Genomic DNA, 20,749 nt, shown 5'->3' on the forward strand with positions numbered 1-20,749 from the left:
CTTCCTTTGATGGAGCTTTACAAACTAGTTCAGCATTGTGGGGCACATTATGAACCTCAGGGGTTGTTCATTGTCCCTCACAGCCTCGAGATCTCAGCCTCAGTCCATCTTCCCATAAAGGTTGATCCACAATGTGTTTCATGGTCCTGTTCAAAGTAAAAAGCGTGACAAATACTAACCTACTTGTTGGTGAATTTTGTGAAGTATCTTGTTTTTCTTATTCTTTGGGAGATATCTCAGAGAAATTGCTTGTCCTCTTGATAGAAGTTGTCTCTTGGTCTGGAATGAAATAGAGTACATCATTTGGGTCTTCGAACTGCTCTGCTTCCAAAATTTAAAGCTTTACATGGCCAGCTTAAAACATTTTAGGTTTTGATGCCTTATCTGTCCAGACTTTGTTTCAAGTGGGATGCTAGCCATACTTCATAAGCGTAGGAAAAACTTGAGATTCAGGTTTGAAATGTTCAGCTATAATCTTCTTAGAGAGAGCCTGATCTTTCTGCTGTCCTCATTACAGTTCATCTCTAATGGAATTTGCAAAAAACTATTTTTGAACTCTTAACCTTTTGTTCATCTTTTGTACAAAATATTTCCATTAGAGATGCTAGTTTAAATGGAAGGGCAAATTAAGTAAGATGTGAACCCAGTACCTTGGACTAATCATGGATTTTGGAAGGTCTAGGCTGTTCAATGTAAATCCCTAAAAGTGCTTTTGTCAGGACATAGCCATTTTCCCTCATTAACAGATTTTTTTCTTTATTACAGATCGAGAAGACCAATCTATCCTGTGCACGTAAGTAAACTGATGTATTTTCGTATATATCAATATCACAGTGTGTTTCTTTATTCAAAATGTATTACATTTCTGATGGAACTGATGTATTCTCCACACCTTCAGTGAGCTGAACTCCAGTCCCAGTACATTCGCCTGTTGATAAAATAAAAAGCAGGTATCAGTGCCATAGGAAGTCTATAATGCACAAACTTATTTATTTACGTTGACTTTCTGAATTCAGAGATTTAAGAGTTTACAGTGAACAGCTGGGGAGTGTGGTTGTAAAACTGTATGTGCAGACAGAACAACGGATTTTAAGAGTTTCCTAGAGGAAGCTGAGAAACGGAGAACAGTGAGGAGCACAGAGCATCCCGGCTATTTGCTGAACTGCTTTTCATCTTTAGCTGTCGGTAACTCACCATCGCTTCCCCAGTCAGTTCCAACTGTAGATATTTGGTTCCATGCTGTCGGTGTGTGTTGTAGCTGGACAGGCAGTGTGGTTCCTGGGGTTTGGCTCAGGGCTCAGCAGCTCCACACGAGCTGGACCCTCCTGTGGTCTCTGCGCAATTGCTGTAGGCAAGAGTGAAAGACCAGCTAAGCCAGGCCTGCTTTGGATTCTCTGATTTCCCCGTGTCCCACTTGCTGAAGCCTCCCTGGGTTTTGAGCTGCCAGCGCTCGGACTGCAGCAGCCTGGGGGCTCAGCTGTTGTGCTGTGGGTCGGAAAGTGATTTTATCGCAATAAGCTTTGCTGGCTGTAACTTACTGTTGCACAAAATCCCATTGCTTTAGCATTCCTACCTATTTTGCAAAACACTTTGACTATTGAATTGGGCAGGGATCTCCTCCTTGACCTTCAGTTTTGGCCTTTTATCCATTCCCCTGTAGCCAGTTAGTCCGTTTTATTTACTTGAATGCCATCAAGGATGCTTTTGACAAAAAGTTGTGTTTGTTCTATTAGGCATCTTCCAGTTTTCCTGATCAAAGGCAGGAGTTGATTTTGTGTAAATACTAATTATTGTTTGATGGCATGCATATCACTTATAGGTTCATTCAGTGGTGCTGTAGTTTGTCGAGTACTGTAAATACACACAACTCTTTTTAGCTTATCAGTGAAAATGTGGCTACTGACTGGCTGAATATATATTGATACTACAGTTTTTTAAAAGCATTGCTACTGGCCACCAGCCAGACAGCTACTTTTGAGTGCCACTGTTGACTGGAAAACATTCATCACCCAAAAAAAGTATAAATTATATATATACTGTAACCAATAGCATCAGGGCCAGCATAGCTCTGAGCTCTGTTGTAACAAGATTTCATTACATGCAAGCATACCAATCAAGAATTTGTCTAAAAATACATTAATACAAACCCAAACAAACAAAAACAACCAAACAAACCAACCTAAACTTGCAGCAATGATGAAATAAAAATTGACCATCCTATTCTTCCCAGGATGAAACGTCATGGTTATGAAGACTGATTTATAATATACATTTCCGCCTTTTATTCCTGTACTTTAGTTTATTTTTCAATTAGTAAATCTTCAGATCTTTAATATATGGACTATTAGGATTTCTAAAAAAGGGGCACTTTTTTTGTTGTTGTTGCAAATCTATGTCTTTTTATTCATGAAAATCCACGAAAGGCTCCATTTCTGATATCCACCATACATTCAAAATACCTTTTTTTTTTCCACCTGGCCAGCTAGGCTGGAAACATAAGGTGTTTCACACCAGTAACACATAAAATAGAGAGCGTTAAATGTCTTTCCTATTTTGAAAACAGCTGCAGTAAGTGATTCATCCAGATGTTCAGAATGACCGCTGTATGTTGGATGGGCACCGTGACCCATAGCTTAAAACAGTCCTCACACGTCTTTTAAACCAAAAAGATTAGTCAAGCTAAAACCAATGTACGCAACTGGTTTATCATCCTTGTTGGCCTTATTTGGATGTACAGAAAGAAGAAGCTTCACTTGGCTTTCAGCTGGGCAGATTTCAAGCAGAAGCAATTTGCGCTATTTTATAGAATTGCTAAAAATGCCAATAAATTGTCTTTTTGCCTAAACTATGGAACAATAACTGAAGACTTTGTGGCATTGATCAGCGGGGATCTTTTCTTTAAATAGCTACAGACTCAAACTTTCCAAAGCCTGGTACCTAGATTGTAAAAAGTGCAGCTGTAAGATTTCATACTTAATTAGTTGTGGATGCTGCCAAAAATTCACTTATGTGTAGTGACGCTGCAGTGCAGATTCTTGCATTCTTCCACTTATTGCTACCTGCCTCCCACTTTTTGCTGTTTACCTGATGGGAATTCAGCGGGATAGCCAAAACCCCGGTGACAAACTGCAAGCAGAAACGGTGCACTTTATTTTTAACTACTCCGTGCTGTGTGCTTTGCACCACTTCTGCAAAACTATTCCATTTTTAGCAGAGCTCCCCTAGCAGCAAAGGCCTGAGTGCCTGGGACTCAGCCTGGGCACAGATCTGAGAACTAGGAGTGATTCTGGGTTTCTGAGTATAAATACACCCATCCTCAGGACTTCACACTCAGTTCATTGAGCCTCCCCTCACGTGGTTAAGTATTGTTTGCATTCTTTTGCAATCCCTACCCTTTGTGTGATTAACCACGGCATGTTTAAAATGCTCCATTGTCTTTAATGGGTTCGTGTGCTTCCTCAGAATTCCTGTCTTTCCTAGATTTCATTATTTCCTCTACATTTTGTTAATAACGACACGCACAGTGCCTTTGCTGTGCTCTCCTCTGTGCTCACATCCTTCTCGCTGTCAGCCCTTTCCCATGAGCAGCATCACGGGCCGTCTTCTCACGTCATTCCCAGTTCTCTGTCGCTTTACAACCAGCCCTAAAACCCCACATCCTAACACGTACATGTAGAACCTGCCTCTCTGGAACATGAGAAACTTTATACCATGGCTGTGCTTACTAATACATGTGTGGCTGCATTTTTGTGTTGTAACATAACATAGTATAACATATATAATAAATATACAATATCTAACACTGCACTGAGGGTATGAAATCTTATTATTTTATGTGTCTGAGAATTAAGGCTGTTAAGACTTTTCCATCCTTGTGTTTTGGTCCCTGTTCTGTTCTGGGCAGCCCCCACTGCTCTGCCTGGCTACTGGGATTCCCTGAAATTCTTGGTTGCCGCCGCACTCTCTTGGCATTGACACTGGACTTTGCCACACAATAATCTGTATTTGCTCTTGCAAAGACCACATCGGTCTGTGTTGACCAGCACACTAGATATTACTGAAGGAAAAATCCCCAGAAATCCGTCTAGTTGCTCAGACACCTGAGCAACCTTGGTGCATCAGCAACTAAGCGTGAATTGGACTAAGCCACGGCCAGTGACCAGGCTTGGCCCTTTTCAAGCTTCTTCCAATATAAGGAGAGGAACCAGCCCTCAAAGGAGACTTCTGGACTTTCAGTTGTTCAATTTTTACAGACACAAGTGGATTCTACTGAGTTTTCAAAAGGTGTTTTACTAAAAATTCCCCAGGTGTTATTTGCATGGCTAAGCACACGAGTGTTTTAGAGATCTCCCCTTAAACCTGATCATCTTAGGGTAATCACATTTTAGCCACTTTCTGAAAAGAGGGGATACAATATTTTCTACAAAGCAGACATGGCTAAGAGGACTGTGCACAAGCTTCAGTTAAAGAAGAAACAACCTTAAATAAATGAGAAAAAAAAAATCTGATCAAAATTCTGAATGTTTGGGGTAATGTGAAGACTGTGAAAACTTGTTAAATAATTTATAATCAAATAGCTTTTTGTTACCTTTTACTTTTTTTTATACGTGCATTTAGCTTGAATAGCTTCTATTAAAACATAGTAGCACGGTACTATTTCCACTTAATTCAGTACAGTGAGAGACAAAATCTGGGGTGAGGCGGCGACCAACCCGCCCTTTTCGTCTTCCTCCCCTCTCTCTTTTTGGCAAACTCTCTGTCCACGGGACCTCGATCTGCTTCCTCCCCGCAACCCTGAGCATCCTCCAAACCGCACAGTCCCATTACTCAAAAGACTCCTCCAGAGAGCGTGAAGCTCTGTTCTTTCCCAGCTCAGTAAATCTCGCTCAGCCTGGCCCTGCTCCTGCCTGCACGTCTGGGGCAGCTCCAGCCCGCGGTGGAACTTGGTGCTGAACCAGCTCTGTTGAATCGGGGAGGGTTTTTAGCAGTAAACTAGTCAGCTCAGCGGGCTGGCTTCTGAGCTGGGTCCCCTGGGGGGTACAGTTGGGCCAGGACAAAGATCTGCCAAGCCCTGATGGGATTTAAGCAGCTCTCTGACCGCTCCTGCGCGGAGCCTTCCCGCAGCGCCAGCACAGCCGCATTAACAGATGTGTGAATGGTCGATCTTTGTGGTTCATCGGTTGAAAATAAATTCTGCTGTTGCTCTTTAGATGTTTCCGAAAGTGGAATTAAGCTAAGTCTTATAATATTAATACAAAAAGCTTTCAAAATTTCAACAAAAAAATACCCTTTTGAAAGTTTTTTTTCCCATTTCTACCCAAACATACAAGAATCCTAGCTACACCACAGGCTCTGCCCACAACAGTGGGGCCAACATGTTCATCTCACCTTGTCCCACTTTGAAAACCTATTCTAAATAGGATAATTTTAATTTGACGTGGAGGGAATGCAGTCACAGAGAATTTAGTAGCTCATGTGGTGCAAAAACTCTATTATAGCCTATGTGAGCTTATGTGCTTTAAGTCCTGTACTGAGTTCCTAAAACAATGCCTGGCAAGAAAGGAGGGAGTGACAAATGTAAACTGTGCCACACAATGTGAGAGTGGCATTTTAAACAAGCAAGCCTGTAAGCCTGGGGACCCTTTTGCTCTGGGAAAGCCAAGGAGTTTCTGAGGAGCAAAACATGTTTGGGAAGTAGATTAAGTTGTGCTGCTGGGCTGATCAGAGCTGTGCACTGGAACCTGCTTTGGAGCTGGTTTTTGTGATGCCCATCTGAGCTGGGTGCAAAGGACGGCACTGGCGGTGAATGTGCTGCCTCTGCCTATGGGAGGCAAGAAGAATTATTTGAGATGTTTCAGTTAAACAAATGCACAGTCTCCTCCCAAAAGATCATGGTTAGGACAGTGGTAACAGTGCTTGTATGGTTAACTCTCACTTTGGAAGATAATTTAGGGGTACAGACTGAGGATAACAGGCACCCCAAAGAGAGGAGCCCTGTTGCCTACGGTCCATGCCAAATCTGCTGAAAGATGCTCACAAGAAAAAGACCCATCTTGAAAAATACAGTCACTGAGCTCAACAGCATGTAGATTTAAAATCAGGTGGGATTCCTCATACCAGCTCACAAGGAAAGCTGTTTCTGCTGCCCCAGAAATGATGGGACTTCAAAGCCAAGGCAGAGGAAAAAAAACAGCACACCCAATTCTGTGTGGCTCAATAGTTCTCGGAATAATTTTATTCACCTGTGAAGCGAAGTAAGAGACCCACATTCTGTCTTGCCCCTGGATCTTTCCCCTTGGAAGCTGCTTCATGCTTAGAGGCACTGACCCTGATCTAGCTATTCCTCCTCATTAGTTTGCAAGCACTTGGTATCTTATTACCCAGCTGTATTCGAGATGCTGTCACACAGCTGTGATGCATCCTGCAGAGTATGAGGGCTACTGATGTTGGTTAATGGACACTTGTTTATGAGGCCTGCCTGTTGTCGTGGACATCTAAAAATGATCTGATGTGTTGAAAAATTAGATGTATTCATCAGGTATGGACATTATTCTTTGTTACTCATTGACCTTAGAGATTTTTTTCCTACTTGTAGCTGTTGAGATCCTGTCTGGTTTCCATTTCATGCTGAAGAACTTTTTACTGTCCACTTCAAAAGGAAGTTAAAGCCTCAAATTTTATCTGCAGAAAATGCAAAAACCCTCAGCCTGTGCAGGAGCAAAGAGTTAAGGATGAAAGCACAGAGCAAAATGTGAAGTAACTGAAGCATTACAGTATGGTAGGATAATTACAAGTAAAATGATGCCATATATGGTAATACTTGCAGGGATTCAGGAGAAAGCCAAATGATGGGCACTGTTGCCCTGGGAGAAAGGAAATGCAACTCATGTAGTGATGAACTACAAATAACCTTTAATAAAACTGAACAGTTCAAAGCCGGGGGTTTGTTTGAAGAGAGGGTTGTTTTGTTTTGTTTTTTTCCAGAGAAACAAAGTTGTAAGGTAGATTTATTTGAAAACTTTGTATGCATATGTCTTCAGATTGGTGTGCTTGGTTTGGAATTGTTCCCAGGACACTTAATTTTTATCAATAAAACATGGAAATGTTTTAGCACTGAAGCCCAGGCAAAGATGAATTCAACCTCTAAACTGTGCAAATTAACCCAGGTCTTGTGAAAAGGAATGTATTCATCTCAATTATTTCTGGGGTTAAAACTCTAAAAGCCAGAAGAAACACTTCTAATCGTGTTGTACCTCAAGCAGGAATTGTTTCTGGTTTCCTAAGGTTTACATCAATGTCATCCCATCTTGAAAGTTCTGTCCAGCACTTACTCATACTTTTTATGTTCATTTATCACTGGTCCCTTGGTAGGGAAAATTAACTCCTATATCTCCTAATTAGGGAAAGAAGCAGAACTGCAATGGATCCAGCTAAATAGCTTCAGCTTCAAAAGAGCTGACAAATATCCATGGGATTTTTGAACTTATTGTTCTTTTTATTTTTAAACCCATTTTAATTTAAAGCTAAAGCCAAAGAGGTCCGACTTCCATTCAGACTGTTGCCCTCCTCAGAGCACTAGCTTGATACGGTTGAAAGAAATAGTTCATTACATCCACACTCACTTTAATGCCCTTTTTGATTGCTGCAACAGGGCAGCACAAAAACATTTCTGTCTATATAATTATCAGAGCCAAAGGTGTCTAAAAGATGTGAGATGATGTAACGTGACACTGAGAGAAGGAAAAGTAGGCTGGAAATGCTCTCCTGAGAAAAGACTGGGTAAATCTGGACCTTGCACCAGTGCTTTGAAAACCAGTGTTCTACTTTAAGAGAGAGCTCAAGAATTGTAAATAAACTTAAGCCTGGAAGTCATCCCAGAGGTGAGGAGTCACTGCCACCATCCTGCGTCTCCAGGGACACCGTGGGGAGCACAGCCGGGACACTGGTCCTGCTGTGTCCCTCAGCACCCATTCCAGCTCCGGTCCCACTGAGCTCAAGGAGTGTTTGACCACAGAGTTGAGATGAGGCAGGATCATTCGCTTGTTCTCCAGCACCGATATAAGCCGTTAGTCTAACCTCAGTGTTTCAGAAGGGAAATCTGTTGTACTAGTGCTGAGGCTTTTTCTTACTGCTGCACAACATCATACTTAACATTGTATTTTTTTGCCCTTAAAATACAAGCAGACTCCCTGCCAGCTCCGTTTCTCATAAATGTTCTGATGCTGTCAAAGCAAGATGAACCGCTGTTCAAAAATGCATCATGTTTTAGAATTGCCTTAAATGGCCCAACGTCCAGTGAAAATACTCATGGGCAGAAATACAGCTCTGATAACGCGTTCTTTGCGTGCTGCACTTGGGTGGATTTGGAGAAGTGGTGTTCTGGGGTAAATACTAACTGAGCCAGGCAGCTTCCAGTCCTGTGTTTATACACTAAAAACATCACATGGCAGAAGGAGTCCACTACTCACCAACCTTCTTTTGTGTTATTTTCTTTCCCCTCAGAGGTGAATCTGGTGCTGGCAAGACAGAAAACACCAAAAAGGTCATTCAGTACCTGGCTGTTGTTGCTTCATCCCATAAGGGCAAAAAGGACACCACCATCACTGTAAGTGAGCTCTTCCATATTCAACTTTTCCTCTTGCAGCCCGTTAGGACTGTTCTGAGCAGACTGTGCTAACAGCAAGTCCATGCTGGAGCTTGCCAAACAGTCGACATGTTAAGAGTACACAGTTACGTCACAGCTCTATGTTTATGGAAAAAAACCTTCAGTTTGACACCCCCTTAGACATCAAATCAGAATGGACTTCACCAGAAGAGAAATATTCATAGCTTTCCATATGCATAGCACCTATTTATATCCTAGCATAAAGGCCTTGAAGTCTGCAAGGGCTCAGGTCCTTATTTCACCCTTGGTCCCTGGCAACTAGGAAGTTTGGGAAAGCCTTTAACTAACACATTGTCCAAACACATCACAAAAATATATACCAGCATTTAAACTTCCAAAGTTCTGACTGACTTTGTTAGCAAGTTTTCTTACTAACTAGCAAAGAGTCACAGTATAAAACTTGTCTTTTATTTTTACTCCCCTGTCAGAGAGAACAATTTGGAAAGGCACGATTTTTTAAAGCAATTTATTCCTTCAAAATTTGTCATAGCCTTGCCTTAGTGACTGAAGTTTGTCTTCTCGCTCTGAACCACAACATGAGTTGTACCTGCACGGTTCCTGGAGATCATTAGGGTGGCTGAGGCTCACAACTGCCTTTGCTGTTCTCAATGGTACAACTCCAGGTCCTACGTCATTTCCAGCCTTTTGATGTTAATCAAGCTTCTGTAATGAAAATGTAGCAATTCACTTTCATGACAAAACAGGCTTAATTCAGGAAGACATTTCAGTGTGTCCCAAATGCATGACCAGGTCCAAAATCAGTAATTAGTAGGACAGTGGGAAACAAAAGTCAAAATGTGCAGGTCACACACCCTGTGTGCCCACAGGTAGAGGACTCCGGAGCACAGGGTGTGCAGCCCGGCCTCCTCCACCATAAAGAATTGCTGTTTGTCTAAAGCAGATTCTGCTTTCGGGCAGGGGAGGGAGTACATGTCCATTTGAGTAGTATTTTCTAGAAATCTGGGATTAAATTTAGTGGAAACAGTCCAAGACTAAAGGCATTTTCCTTTGTTGAATGTTTATGTAAAAAACCATATTTCTTCCTACTGGGTCCCTGCTCAGTGGTTGGGGGAAATGAACTTGTGGTTTCCAGGCCATTCCTAATGGGCAGGGAACTGCGGTTGCTGCTGATGCCTCTTGGGAATTACATGAGTCTCGGGATTAAACTGGCCCTGAGACAGACCTGAAGGCAAATACCCACCAGATGGGAGCTGAGCGAAAGCCTAAGTTGTTCTATAACGTGCTGACAAATAGTAATTCAGTGACTGGGACTACTGACACTGCAATTTCAGTCATTAAAAAATAATGAATAGCAAAATACCTCAGTTGCACCAGAGAGAAACTGGGGATTTAACATAAAAATATCTGTCCTTCTCCAGTCCTGGGAGACTATCCTAGGTCTGGATCCAAATCTCATCCCTGTGCTTCAAGGTTTATCTTTTTCTTCAGTTAAAATGCTCTGTATGTGTTCATGGTTTTTGTACTCTTGGTATGTCCGCAATAGATTGTCTTCATTTGTATTCCTGGTTTATTTGCACGGAAACTGTGTGTTGGTTATTTTAATACAGGAAAAACAATAAAAATGTTTGTGTAATGGAAATGATACTGACACTTGTTTTATACCACGTTATTCAATACAGCAAGGTCCATCTTTTTCTTACGTGAGTAACTTAGACTGTTTGATGTGTGTTTAAGGCACTGAGTGTAGATCTGCATGCTATTGTTGCACCTTGAAAATTTCAGAGAGATTTTGAGAAATATGTTGTATGATATGATAAAAAGCAACAATAGCGCCAAATGCTCTCACAAATCAACCCTAACTGTGTCAGGCTCCATGGCTAAGAATGAGGTCTGACACAGGCAGGGTCGTCTTTCAAACATCACCCTCTTCTATATGTGTGTGTTCAAATCGCCGGAGTCTGAATGAAATTTCCCACGATCCTGAAAGAGCCACTCAGCCTGAAATCGAGCAATGTGATTTCTAAATGAAAATACCCAAATGCTTTCTGTGCTCCAGGTTGAACTTTTTAGGACTGTCGTGAAATAATTCCTAAACCTCACAGTGTTTGATTGATTTGTATGGCTGCATGCTTTCCATTTGGTATTGCTTTCAATTTTACATCTTCATGTAACTGTTGAGGATTGTTGACATCCACAAAAGTCAGCATGTTTTTAGCTTGCTGCTATGATGTGTAACAGAGCGATTCTCACTGCAGCGTCTGCCTGCAGGTGTGTGACAGCAGGTTCTGACAGGCCCTCGCAGGCCCCGGGGAAACCTGATTGCACCTTTCTGTACTTAAAAGGGGCTGATCAGAAAGATGGGGACAGGCTTTTAGCAGGGCCTGTTGTGATAGGACAAGGGGCGATGGTTTTAAACTAAAAGAGGGGATATTGAGGCCAGACATGAGGAAGGAATTGTCACCCCTGAGGGTGGTGAGAGCCTGGCCCAGGTTGGGCAGAGAGGTGGTGGATGAACCATCCCTGGAGACATCCCAGGCCAGGCTGGACGGGGCTCTGAGCAACCTGAGCTGGTGAAGATGTCCCTGCTCATGGCAGGGGGGGCACTGAGGAGCTGGGGAGGGCCTTTCAACCCAAACCCTTCTCTGATTCTATGATTGCAGTTTGCCACCAGCACACCAAGGCTTTGGGAATATAGGCAGGTTTGCCGCCATATCCCTTCTGGTGCTGTGCCAGGCAAACAGGAGCTTTTTTTAATTGGGGTCTTTTTTCCCCGTTCTAACTGCTGCCTCTCAGACTTGCCTATGACAAAGGGCAACATGTTGCCCTTCAGTCAATTTAGTATTCATTTGACAAGCTCTCTCCAAAAAGACCAATTCATAGCTGGTGTAGACAGCGCTGTGGCGCTCAGGGGCCTGGCAGCTGCATACAGTGCTGTTCATTTGGAGCCACAATCTTTTCCCCCAGGTTTGTGGCATAGTTCAGTTCTCACTAGAAGCAGGTGGCATCTGTCTCAGTTCAGCAGACAAGGCTCTATTTTAGCCACCACCACCTGATTTCAGTAACACCCTGTGCTTACAGTAGAGTTTCTACATCTACAGAGTGTAACTGGAAAGAGTTGCTCAGTACAGAGAAAATTCAGGGACTTTTAGGAATTCGTTACTTATTCTAGGACTCCTGTATTAGCTTCTTTAGAAGAAGCAGCAGCACTCAAAGAATAGGATGACAAGAAGCAAAGGTGAAAGGGAGCAACTTCATAGGACAGAGCTGAAAAGCTCCAAAAAGCTTTATTCATAACCAAAGGATTTTTTCAACTTCATTGATTTCCTTAGAAATAGGAGTATTAAGTGCATGCTTGTTTCACTGCATGATTTGTTTCATTAGCAATTACCAATCACAATTAACAATATAATATGAAGTTTGTGTGTTTGCATGAGAACTCATGATCCTAGTTTGAAATAAATCAATGCATTTCCATATTTAACCTAAGTAGCCTTGCATGGATCATTATTAATAGACTTGATGAAATCTGCTTTGTAGCTTTGTGCTGCATTACATTAAAATGATTCTCAGCAAGTTATTCTAATTACATCATCATTTGCTAGCAAAGGATCTCAATAAACTAACTTAAAAAAGACATGCTAGAGGTTCCTTTAAGAATATCCCTTCTAAAAAATTACATTAACTTGGAAAAAAAAATGACATTGAATGACCCTTTTTCTTAAGAAAGGCCAGTCATGGTGCTAAACAACTAAATAAATTGTGATCTGTCACAGGCAACAGGGCTGGAAAAGGGTCATGTATACAGGACAGCAGTCAACTGCACAAATATATAAACACAAAGATTAACAGAGAATGAAAACAAATCCACACGAAGTGCAGTATTCAGAAAAAAAAGTTAGAGGTTTAAATTCTCTTTCACATTCTTCTCCAGTGCACGTGTTGGATTTAATTAAGTAATTATGAAGTTTAGGGTTAACTGTATCTGAATGAATTTTAGGGTGAGCTGGAAAAACAGCTTCTCCAGGCAAACCCTATTCTTGAAGCTTTTGGAAATGCCAAAACTGTGAAGAATGACAACTCCTCCAGATTCGTAAGTAGGACAAATCCAGTTGGGTCCATGTGGGGGGAGGTTCAGCAGCTTTTAAAAACACAACGTACCGCCAGTGGCTCTCATCAGCGCCTCTCTCTAAAGAGGGTCTTAAAACTAATCTCTTAAAAACAGTTTAGAATTCCTCTCTGAAATAGGAATTTGGCCTTATGGAAGATTAAAGACCAAGCTTGAACATGACAGGACCCTTGTCCTCTCACAATTTAGCGGTCTATGTGTGGCCTTCCAGAGTCAGTTCCTGCTCCAAGTGTGACTGTTACTTAGCAAGAGTCATTCATAAATTAAAAACTACTGGACAAAAAGAAAAAATAGTCATACAGATACAAGTTAGGATGATGTGAGCTGAGGGCTGTCACCATTTGGTGATGCCTTTCTCTGGGAGTGCTGGCAGATGCTCATGTTCCCTGCAGGCCTGCCTCTGCTCCCCGCAATGCTGGGGATCCAGGATCCACACAGATGAACCTCAGCAGAGGGAGTTATGCAGGTCCGATGAGATCCCCTCATTGAGCTTGTGCAAATCAGAGTAGAAAACAGTTGTTGTCATATCCCTGGTCCAGTAGGGAGGATTCCTTTCCCTCTAAGTGCCTGAATGAAATGTGGGAGCAAATCTCTGCAGAGAGATATCAGAGAAGTTCACTTCGCTCCAGGCTTTTCCATGGGTTGTCCTGGCAGGAGGGAACCAAGCACATCGTACATTTCTTATTAAATATTAATGCTGAAAAACCTGGCCTAACCTGAAAGAACAGCCCAATCTAGATATTCTTTTCATTCACAGGGCAAATTCATCCGCATCAACTTTGACGTGACAGGCTACATCGTCGGAGCGAACATCGAGACCTGTATCCTTTTCTGTCAGCTGCCCAAGAAGCTCCTGGGGTGAGCAGAGGGAAGTAAGATAAACAAGCTCCATTGCTTGTCTAAGAAAGGCGAATATTGCTGAGGCTGGAATAAACAGAGATGGAGGGAAGTGGCTCCATTTATGCTGACACCAGCTTCTCTGTTTGTCTTACTCTCATGCTTACATTTTCAGGTCTGTTCTCACAGCTATAGGAAAGCGTGCTGTTCCCCATATACAGCTTCCGAAAATGGAAGCACTGTACCTGAGGGAACAGCAGAATTATACCAGTACCGCAGCTCTTGCCACAGAGTTAGATGCATGTTCACGTTAGACAAGCTCATGGCAAATATTCCAAAGTTATTGATGGTTCTGAGGCTGATGGCATAATTAAGGAAGGACTGAAATATGTTATTGATTTTTTTTAACACTTGACAAACAGATTTGCTTGAAAAATCCCGTTGTATTCGTCAGGCTAAAGATGAGCGAACATTCCATATCTTTTATTATTTGATTGCCGGAGCTTCTGAACAAATGAGAAGTAAGTTAATTGCTGATGATTCTTAGATTTCATTGAACCGTCTGAGTAATGTCTTACTTAAGTAATCTACCTTTACTTCTTTAATTGTATGTCATTCAATCCTTTCTATAAACAAACAGCTCTTTAGCTATAGAAAATAATTCTCTCAAATTAATTAGAAGAAAGCTTCAATTGATGTCCACCTGTTTGAGCCAAGTTGTTTGCAGTTTACAGGATGTTTCAATTTACAGGAGACGCAAACCCATTCAGATCCCATCTTGAAGATGAATAGGGAAGAATGATTCAACTTCTTGTTTGTTTTTAATACACAAAAGATGTTGGGGGTCCCAAGAGAAATATTGGTCTGTGGTTTTAAAATAAATTAAGAGAACGCCTTTCCGGCAGCACATTATTACACTGTGAAACCCACAGCTTCAGAATGTCGAAAACGTAAAAAGTGGATCCAAAAAAGGGATCAGCCGAATTTATATTGGAACATCATGTCCCAAGTATGACAGCTTTCCCTAAATCATGGGTTGCTAAAGAATGTATAAACTAATGGATAACTCTGTTTTTTCCCTGTTTTTTACACTCCTTTCCTAAGAATCTGTTGGTGGCCACAGCATAGGGCTGAACAGTCTTTTGGTCTGGCCCACTACAGTTGTTACCTGGTTCCATTCTTATGGCTACGTGATATGAATCCCCACAGGGACAGGTGTAATCCTGAGTACATTACACATGGTGTTAAAGAAAAGACTTCTGAGAGGAATGTCTCAGATTTGAGTCCATGGGGTGCAAAATTCCACCGAGGGGCAGAGACATTCCCCAGTTACTACTGGAAACAACACAACCAAGCTTGCTAAATGAAGAGTTATTTTGAAAATATTTGTGTACCACAAAACCCCAGACTCCTCATACAAGCAGAGCCTTCCTTTAGTGAAAACACTGTGCGCTTTTTTTTTCCTGTTATTCCTTGGGAGAACTCATGAATGAAGAGCATTAAGTTCATACACTTAAACAAAGCTTTTCTTCTTTGCTTTTTAGATGATCTGTTGCTGGAAGCCTTCAACAATTATACCTTTCTATCTAATGGCCATGTGCCTATTCCTTCTCAACAAGATGATGAGATGTTCCTGGAGACCTTGGAAGCCATGAAAATTATGGGCTTTACTGATGAGGAACAGACAGGTGAGAACTGTTAGCATGACTGTATTCAGGGTATACATCTGCAAGTGATGCTACATAGACACACAAGCACACGGAGGTTAATTCTGTCCAGAAAAATCACTTTGCAAAATACGCATATAAAATAAGATTCCACATTCATGTAAGAAAATTAAGATTACTAAAATTCTTTAGATTTTATATCCATGTTTCTCTGAAGAAGTGTGAACCACCAACTGGAGAATGCTAAACGTACCCGTGTTATTTAATCTCTCTGCCTCTTTATTTCCTTTGTGTAAAACTCTTTCCAACCGTTACGTAGCTCCTGTTTCTAAGTGCACTGGAGGTTGTGGCCATAGATTTCCCTCCTTCCCAGGAGGTACCAGATGAATCAAACCACAGATGTCTCACAGAAAGAGAATGAAGGTTCTCTCATAAGGCCAAACTTGTCCAGCACAGATTTGTTTCTACCTCACCTTAAAAATAACATGAAAACTTGGTTCTGTATGATAAGGAAAGACACAAGACCTAAACACAGGTTGAAGTTCACATACTAGAAGCACATGGGGATGCTCAGGAAGTCATGGGAGGGTGAGGGTAACTGTTCCAGCCTTGCAAGGAGATCTAATTACCATCAACTGCTTTTAGGTTGTTAGGAAAGTTCTACTTAAAAAATTACATCAGTGGCCTACCTTGTCCCATTGCTGCAGTGGGGACCAGTGGTAGCAGCTGAAGCCAATAATGAAAACTCTTTGCAAACCTTGAAAGGATTAAACAGGCAGCACTTGCTGGAAACACAGCACAAGAAGTTTTGAATTGGCACCTGTACTGGAAAACAGAGAATGTATCAGCAAAGAGAAATTATCACTGTGATACACAGAACACGTGGGCAGCTCTATACAGTAATTTAAACACGGGTCACATCAAATAATTGTCACAACGTTTTGCTTTCCATCTGAATGAAAAGCTCCAAGGCTTTTTCTTAGAAGTCAAGTGATCTGCTTGTAGGAGGAACATGACATGCACTCCTGACCCATTTGAATTCCACAGCATCAGTGCAGTTGTCAGCATGTAAAAGTACTACAGCACGTGGTGGTTTTAAAGGCAATTTGTGTTTATGGAGGGGAACATTTCTCACTAGAAGAACTACATACATACCCAGAACAGAGTACTGAGTTCAAGCCAGCTATAACAACAGTAATGACCATCTAAAGCCATTTTTTTTCAGAACTTTCCAACTAAGGCCACGAAAAAGTTGCAAAATATTCCAATTTGATTTTGAAAGAAATGGAACAAGCTCAAATAGTTCAGATTTGTATTCATTGATTTGGAGACAAAAGAAATAAAAGCACAGAGCAGGAACCACCAGCTGAACTGTCTGGGAAATGTGGCCTGTCAGGACATCTGTGTGGCTTGTACCGCTCTGTCCCTGCAGTGCGCAGGACCAAGTGACACCTGGTGGCAGCGACAGCCTCACCCAATCACTCGAGCCTGGGAACCCCTTTGATTTCATGCTCTAAAGTATAAGCTGTTTAGCACAGTGTTCTTCTCCTATATAAGTTTAACAAATAACTAGAGCTCCCTATATTCATGCACTCTCATCAGTGGATTTTACCACCTGAAGTTAGGCAACATCACATTTACACGTACTTTACTAACCAAACATTAATCAGTTATTTTTCCGTGCTTTAGCACTAATCCTTTGAAGATTTGTATACATTTTATTTGAGAGCTTTGAAAAAGCATCTGTTCGGTTCCTCATTTCTATTATGGTTCCTCATTTCTATTGTTTCTCTTACAGCTATACTGAGGGTCGTTTCATCTGTCCTACAACTGGGTAATATTGTCTTCAAGAAGGAGAGAAACACTGACCAAGCTTCTATGCCAGACAATACTGGTATGATTTGCCACTTTAAAAATTCAGTAAACAGTACGAAACTCATAAAATAGCAGCTGAGTAAGCACTCTGTTTCGGTATTTTTTATGTAATTGTTATTACAGATATACTTAGCAGGCTTTAAAAGATACGCCATGCTTAAAATCAGCTCAATTATCATTACCTTTTCCAGTAATCTTGCATCCATAAATTGAGGAACAGTGAATTTGCTGCTTAAAGCATGAATAATACTTCTATTTCAAGCCGCATCTCTTGCACATATAATAGAGGAGCTTTTAAGGAAGATAAATAACTTCACATACTTGCTGAGCTGCTTACATTCAGCTGCAAAGAGAAAATTCAATGTGAAATAACATCTCTTTTTATTCTAGCTGCACAAAAAGTGTGTCACCTGATGGGGATTAACGTGACAGATTTCACAAGAGCGATTCTAACCCCAAGGATCAAAGTAGGACGAGACGTCGTTCAGAAAGCTCAGACCAAAGAACAGGTATCTACTTGCAGTCTGCTCACTTCTCCTGAAACTATTCTTTCTTTTTTTAAAAATTTTTTCTTAAATCTCATCTAAAGGGAAATGCCAGTTTTCTGTCTCATCATCTCACCAGAAATTAGCATCTAATTGGGTTTCTTCTTTCACTTACAATTTTATCTTCTCTTTTTCAGGCGGACTTTGCCATAGAGGCTTTGGCCAAGGCAAAATTCGAACGTCTTTTCCGCTGGATTCTGGCTCGCGTGAACAAGGCTCTCGATAAAACAAAACGACAAGGCGCCTCCTTCTTGGGCATCCTCGATATTGCTGGATTCGAGATTTTTGAGGTATGTACTCTGGACATAAGTTGGCTCAACTCCTTATTAACCAGTGGTTTGGATATGACAAAAAACTTCTAAGTTCAGAGCCACAAAACCAATTTGGTTCTTTTGAGTTGGCCAGCATGGCCCCCAGGGCAACTACCCCGTTTGCTGGGGCAGAGGGTCCTGTGGGGCTCCGTGTTCAGAGCCAGGGTCTGCTTATTATGGCTTAGTGAACCCTGGAGAAAGATTTACCACTTGAGAACTTATCGTAAGTTTTCAAGACTTTTTATTAGAAAGATGTGGATTCTTCTATCTGAATTATTGTAACATGTAAAAAGAAATAGATGATAGCTAATTTCATTTTGTCATGGAAGTTCTCTTTGGAAGGTCTCTTTTTCATGTTAGGAATTCACTTTTTCTCCTCTTCACAGGTCAACTCCTTTGAGCAGCTGTGCATCAATTACACTAATGAGAAACTTCAGCAGCTTTTCAACCACACCATGTTTATACTGGAGCAAGAGGAATACCAGCGAGAGGGCATTGAATGGAACTTCATTGACTTTGGCCTTGACCTGCAACCCTGCATTGAGCTGATTGAAAGACCAGTAAGATTCTGTCTCTATAGGTGGGATACGACATCGGTTGCATCAGGGTCCGTTACGGATCAGTACAAGAGAGGGGTTAAAGTGATTTTGGCTCCTTTGTTGCCTGGGAGGATTTGTAATGTCGGGGATAAAGAAGGTGCTGCTCTTCCTTGCATTCTGCCTGTGATGATACTGATCCAATGTCGGTTCCATTGCAGACCAACCCTCCCGGTGTCCTGGCTCTGCTGGATGAAGAGTGCTGGTTCCCCAAAGCTACTGACACATCCTTTGTGGAGAAACTCATTCAAGAACAAGGCAACCATCCCAAATTCCAGAAGAGCAAGCAACTCAAGGATAAAACCGAATTCTGTATAATGCACTATGCAGGAAAGGTACTGAACAGATTAAACTATTCTGACTTACAGAACTTTGATTCTTTGATGCCTAAGGGGTAAAAAAAAAACCTGCCTGGTACACACATTGATAAGGGATGGCTTTAACCATATAATGTATATATTAAATGTTTTAATTACATATGAAAAAAGATTTGCAAGACATAAATGGCTGTGCTAAGCTCACGTGAAAACACAATAAACCAGCACCAGGGTCACTGAATAAATCCAAGTAATTCAGATTCCTTTCTAACAAGCAGATTTTTAAAGGCAGGGCAGGTGCCTTGCCATGGATATGTCTGCAAAAAGTTTTTCAGCTGCTAGAATATGTAAGAACAAATACTCAAGTCAGCTCTCAAACACAGAAAGTTTTTCACATTATTATTATTTGTACGATTTTGTGCTAATACAGTGCCCTGTGTTCTTGAACATTCTAGATATCTTAATCAAGTACAGATTTTTGACGTAGCACTGTTTCCTGCAGGTTACCTACAACGCATCTGCCTGGCTAACAAAGAACATGGATCCGCTAAACGACAACGTGACTTCTCTGCTGAACCAGTCTTCAGACAAATTCGTAGCAGACCTTTGGAAAGATGGTATGAATCCCAGCTCTAAACTAGTAATGTGGTTTAAAGGGACATACTTCTACCAGAAGTGTCTGACAGCTGTTCCTTGCTGTTCCTTGTGAAAATGATAAGCACTGAACTAAGAAACAATAATAATGTGTTCTAAAGACATATATGTGGAAACCATCATTAGATAGTTTAAAGCACGATCAAAAAATTTCCGTAATACTATTCAACAACAGAATAGAAATTATTCATTACACTGTTATATTGTTGCTGAAAATGTGATACTGTAGACCTCATTTAATACAGGTTATTGCTAGGGTTTGCAAATGACTTACCTCACACACCCCTCTCCCAGAAGCCCTGCACGGTTCCCTCTAGTGATGTATAATCACAACTAAACTCCAACAGAAGAATGTCTGTATGCATATAAACCACTTTGTTTTTAAAAAGTTTACATGGATCTGTAACACATATGCTACAATGTAAGTATTTAATACACACATATAAATGTGCATGGAAACACCAGCAAGGTGCATCTGAATTATCAAATAACCGAGGGACATTACTAGCTGGACTTTGAGAACCACTGATAACAGATGGAAGTCAAGAGGCCGTGTTGTTCCTGGTTCTGGCACCAGCCTACCAGCTGGATATTTTGCAGGACTGTCCTTTTTAGAGCAAAGAAAATATATTCAGTGTATTCAATCACTAGTTCACAAAGATCCTTATTTTCATGTTTGACAGAAGTAGACTGTTTACCCAGAAGGCTCTTCTAGTACTTTTTGCTTCTACTGCATCAAAAGGATATTGGTGCTCTCTGGGAAGCTGCAGTTTAACAATGCTGGTGACAAGTGTCATGTGAAGCGAGGACAGTTTATCTAAGTAGTTCCATTCACACTTTTCTATTTCAGTGGACCGTATAGTTGGGCTGGACCAGATGGCCAAGATGACTGAAAGCTCACTCCCTAGTGCTTCAAAAACCAAGAAAGGCATGTTCCGTACTGTCGGACAACTCTATAAGGAGCAGCTGACCAAACTGATGACCACCTTGAGGAATACCAACCCCAACTTTGTCCGCTGCATCATTCCAAATCATGAAAAAAGGGTAAATTTCAAATGCTCAATTTTCGGACTCCTGGCATATCATTCATGTTGAGCTGCAGCACATTGCGGAGCTGAATTATGTCTTCAAACATAGATATGCAGCTGGTAACATTTTTGTACATTCCTACTGTGCTAAAGTTACTTTCTGTTCC

At 41.3% G+C, this 20,749-nt stretch overlaps 1 protein-coding gene and 1 long non-coding RNA gene across 6 annotated transcripts in view; one reads left to right on the forward strand and one right to left on the reverse strand.

The window, feature by feature from the left end:
* MYH11 (myosin heavy chain 11) overlaps positions 1–20,749 on the forward strand; it is a 57,131-nt gene that overhangs the window by 17,817 nt on the left and 18,565 nt on the right. For 3 of the 4 annotated variants that reach the window (XM_065850553.2, XM_065850556.2, XM_065850554.2), the window contains exons 4-17: positions 766–793; positions 8,503–8,605; positions 10,306–10,326; positions 12,624–12,716; positions 13,510–13,573; positions 14,012–14,110; positions 15,134–15,277; positions 17,055–17,150; positions 17,522–17,640; positions 17,814–17,966; positions 18,374–18,547; positions 18,745–18,918; positions 19,403–19,517; positions 20,405–20,598. In XM_065850553.2, coding sequence (XP_065706625.1) covers positions 766–793; positions 8,503–8,605; positions 10,306–10,326; positions 12,624–12,716; positions 13,510–13,573; positions 14,012–14,110; positions 15,134–15,277; positions 17,055–17,150; positions 17,522–17,640; positions 17,814–17,966; positions 18,374–18,547; positions 18,745–18,918; positions 19,403–19,517; positions 20,405–20,598 — 1,577 coding nt within the window. The remainder of the gene's footprint in view (positions 1–765; positions 794–8,502; positions 8,606–10,305; positions 10,327–12,623; positions 12,717–13,509; positions 13,574–14,011; positions 14,111–15,133; positions 15,278–17,054; positions 17,151–17,521; positions 17,641–17,813; positions 17,967–18,373; positions 18,548–18,744; positions 18,919–19,402; positions 19,518–20,404; positions 20,599–20,749) is intronic. The other variant, XM_065850555.2, reaches the window with a different exon arrangement.
* On the reverse strand, positions 185–8,519 carry LOC139829138 (uncharacterized). 2 transcript variants are annotated; one of them, XR_011741441.1, is made up of 4 exons: positions 8,473–8,519; positions 1,195–1,345; positions 862–928; positions 185–279 (listed from the first exon to the last, which is right to left on the reverse strand). It is a non-coding gene; the product is annotated as an uncharacterized lncRNA (long non-coding RNA). The 2 variants fall into 2 exon arrangements; XR_011741442.1 differs by having other exon boundaries at positions 8,469–8,518.

Source organism: Patagioenas fasciata, chromosome 15 (genome assembly GCF_037038585.1).
Source record: "Patagioenas fasciata isolate bPatFas1 chromosome 15, bPatFas1.hap1, whole genome shotgun sequence".
In the NCBI taxonomy this organism is placed as follows: Eukaryota; Metazoa; Chordata; class Aves; order Columbiformes; family Columbidae; genus Patagioenas; species Patagioenas fasciata.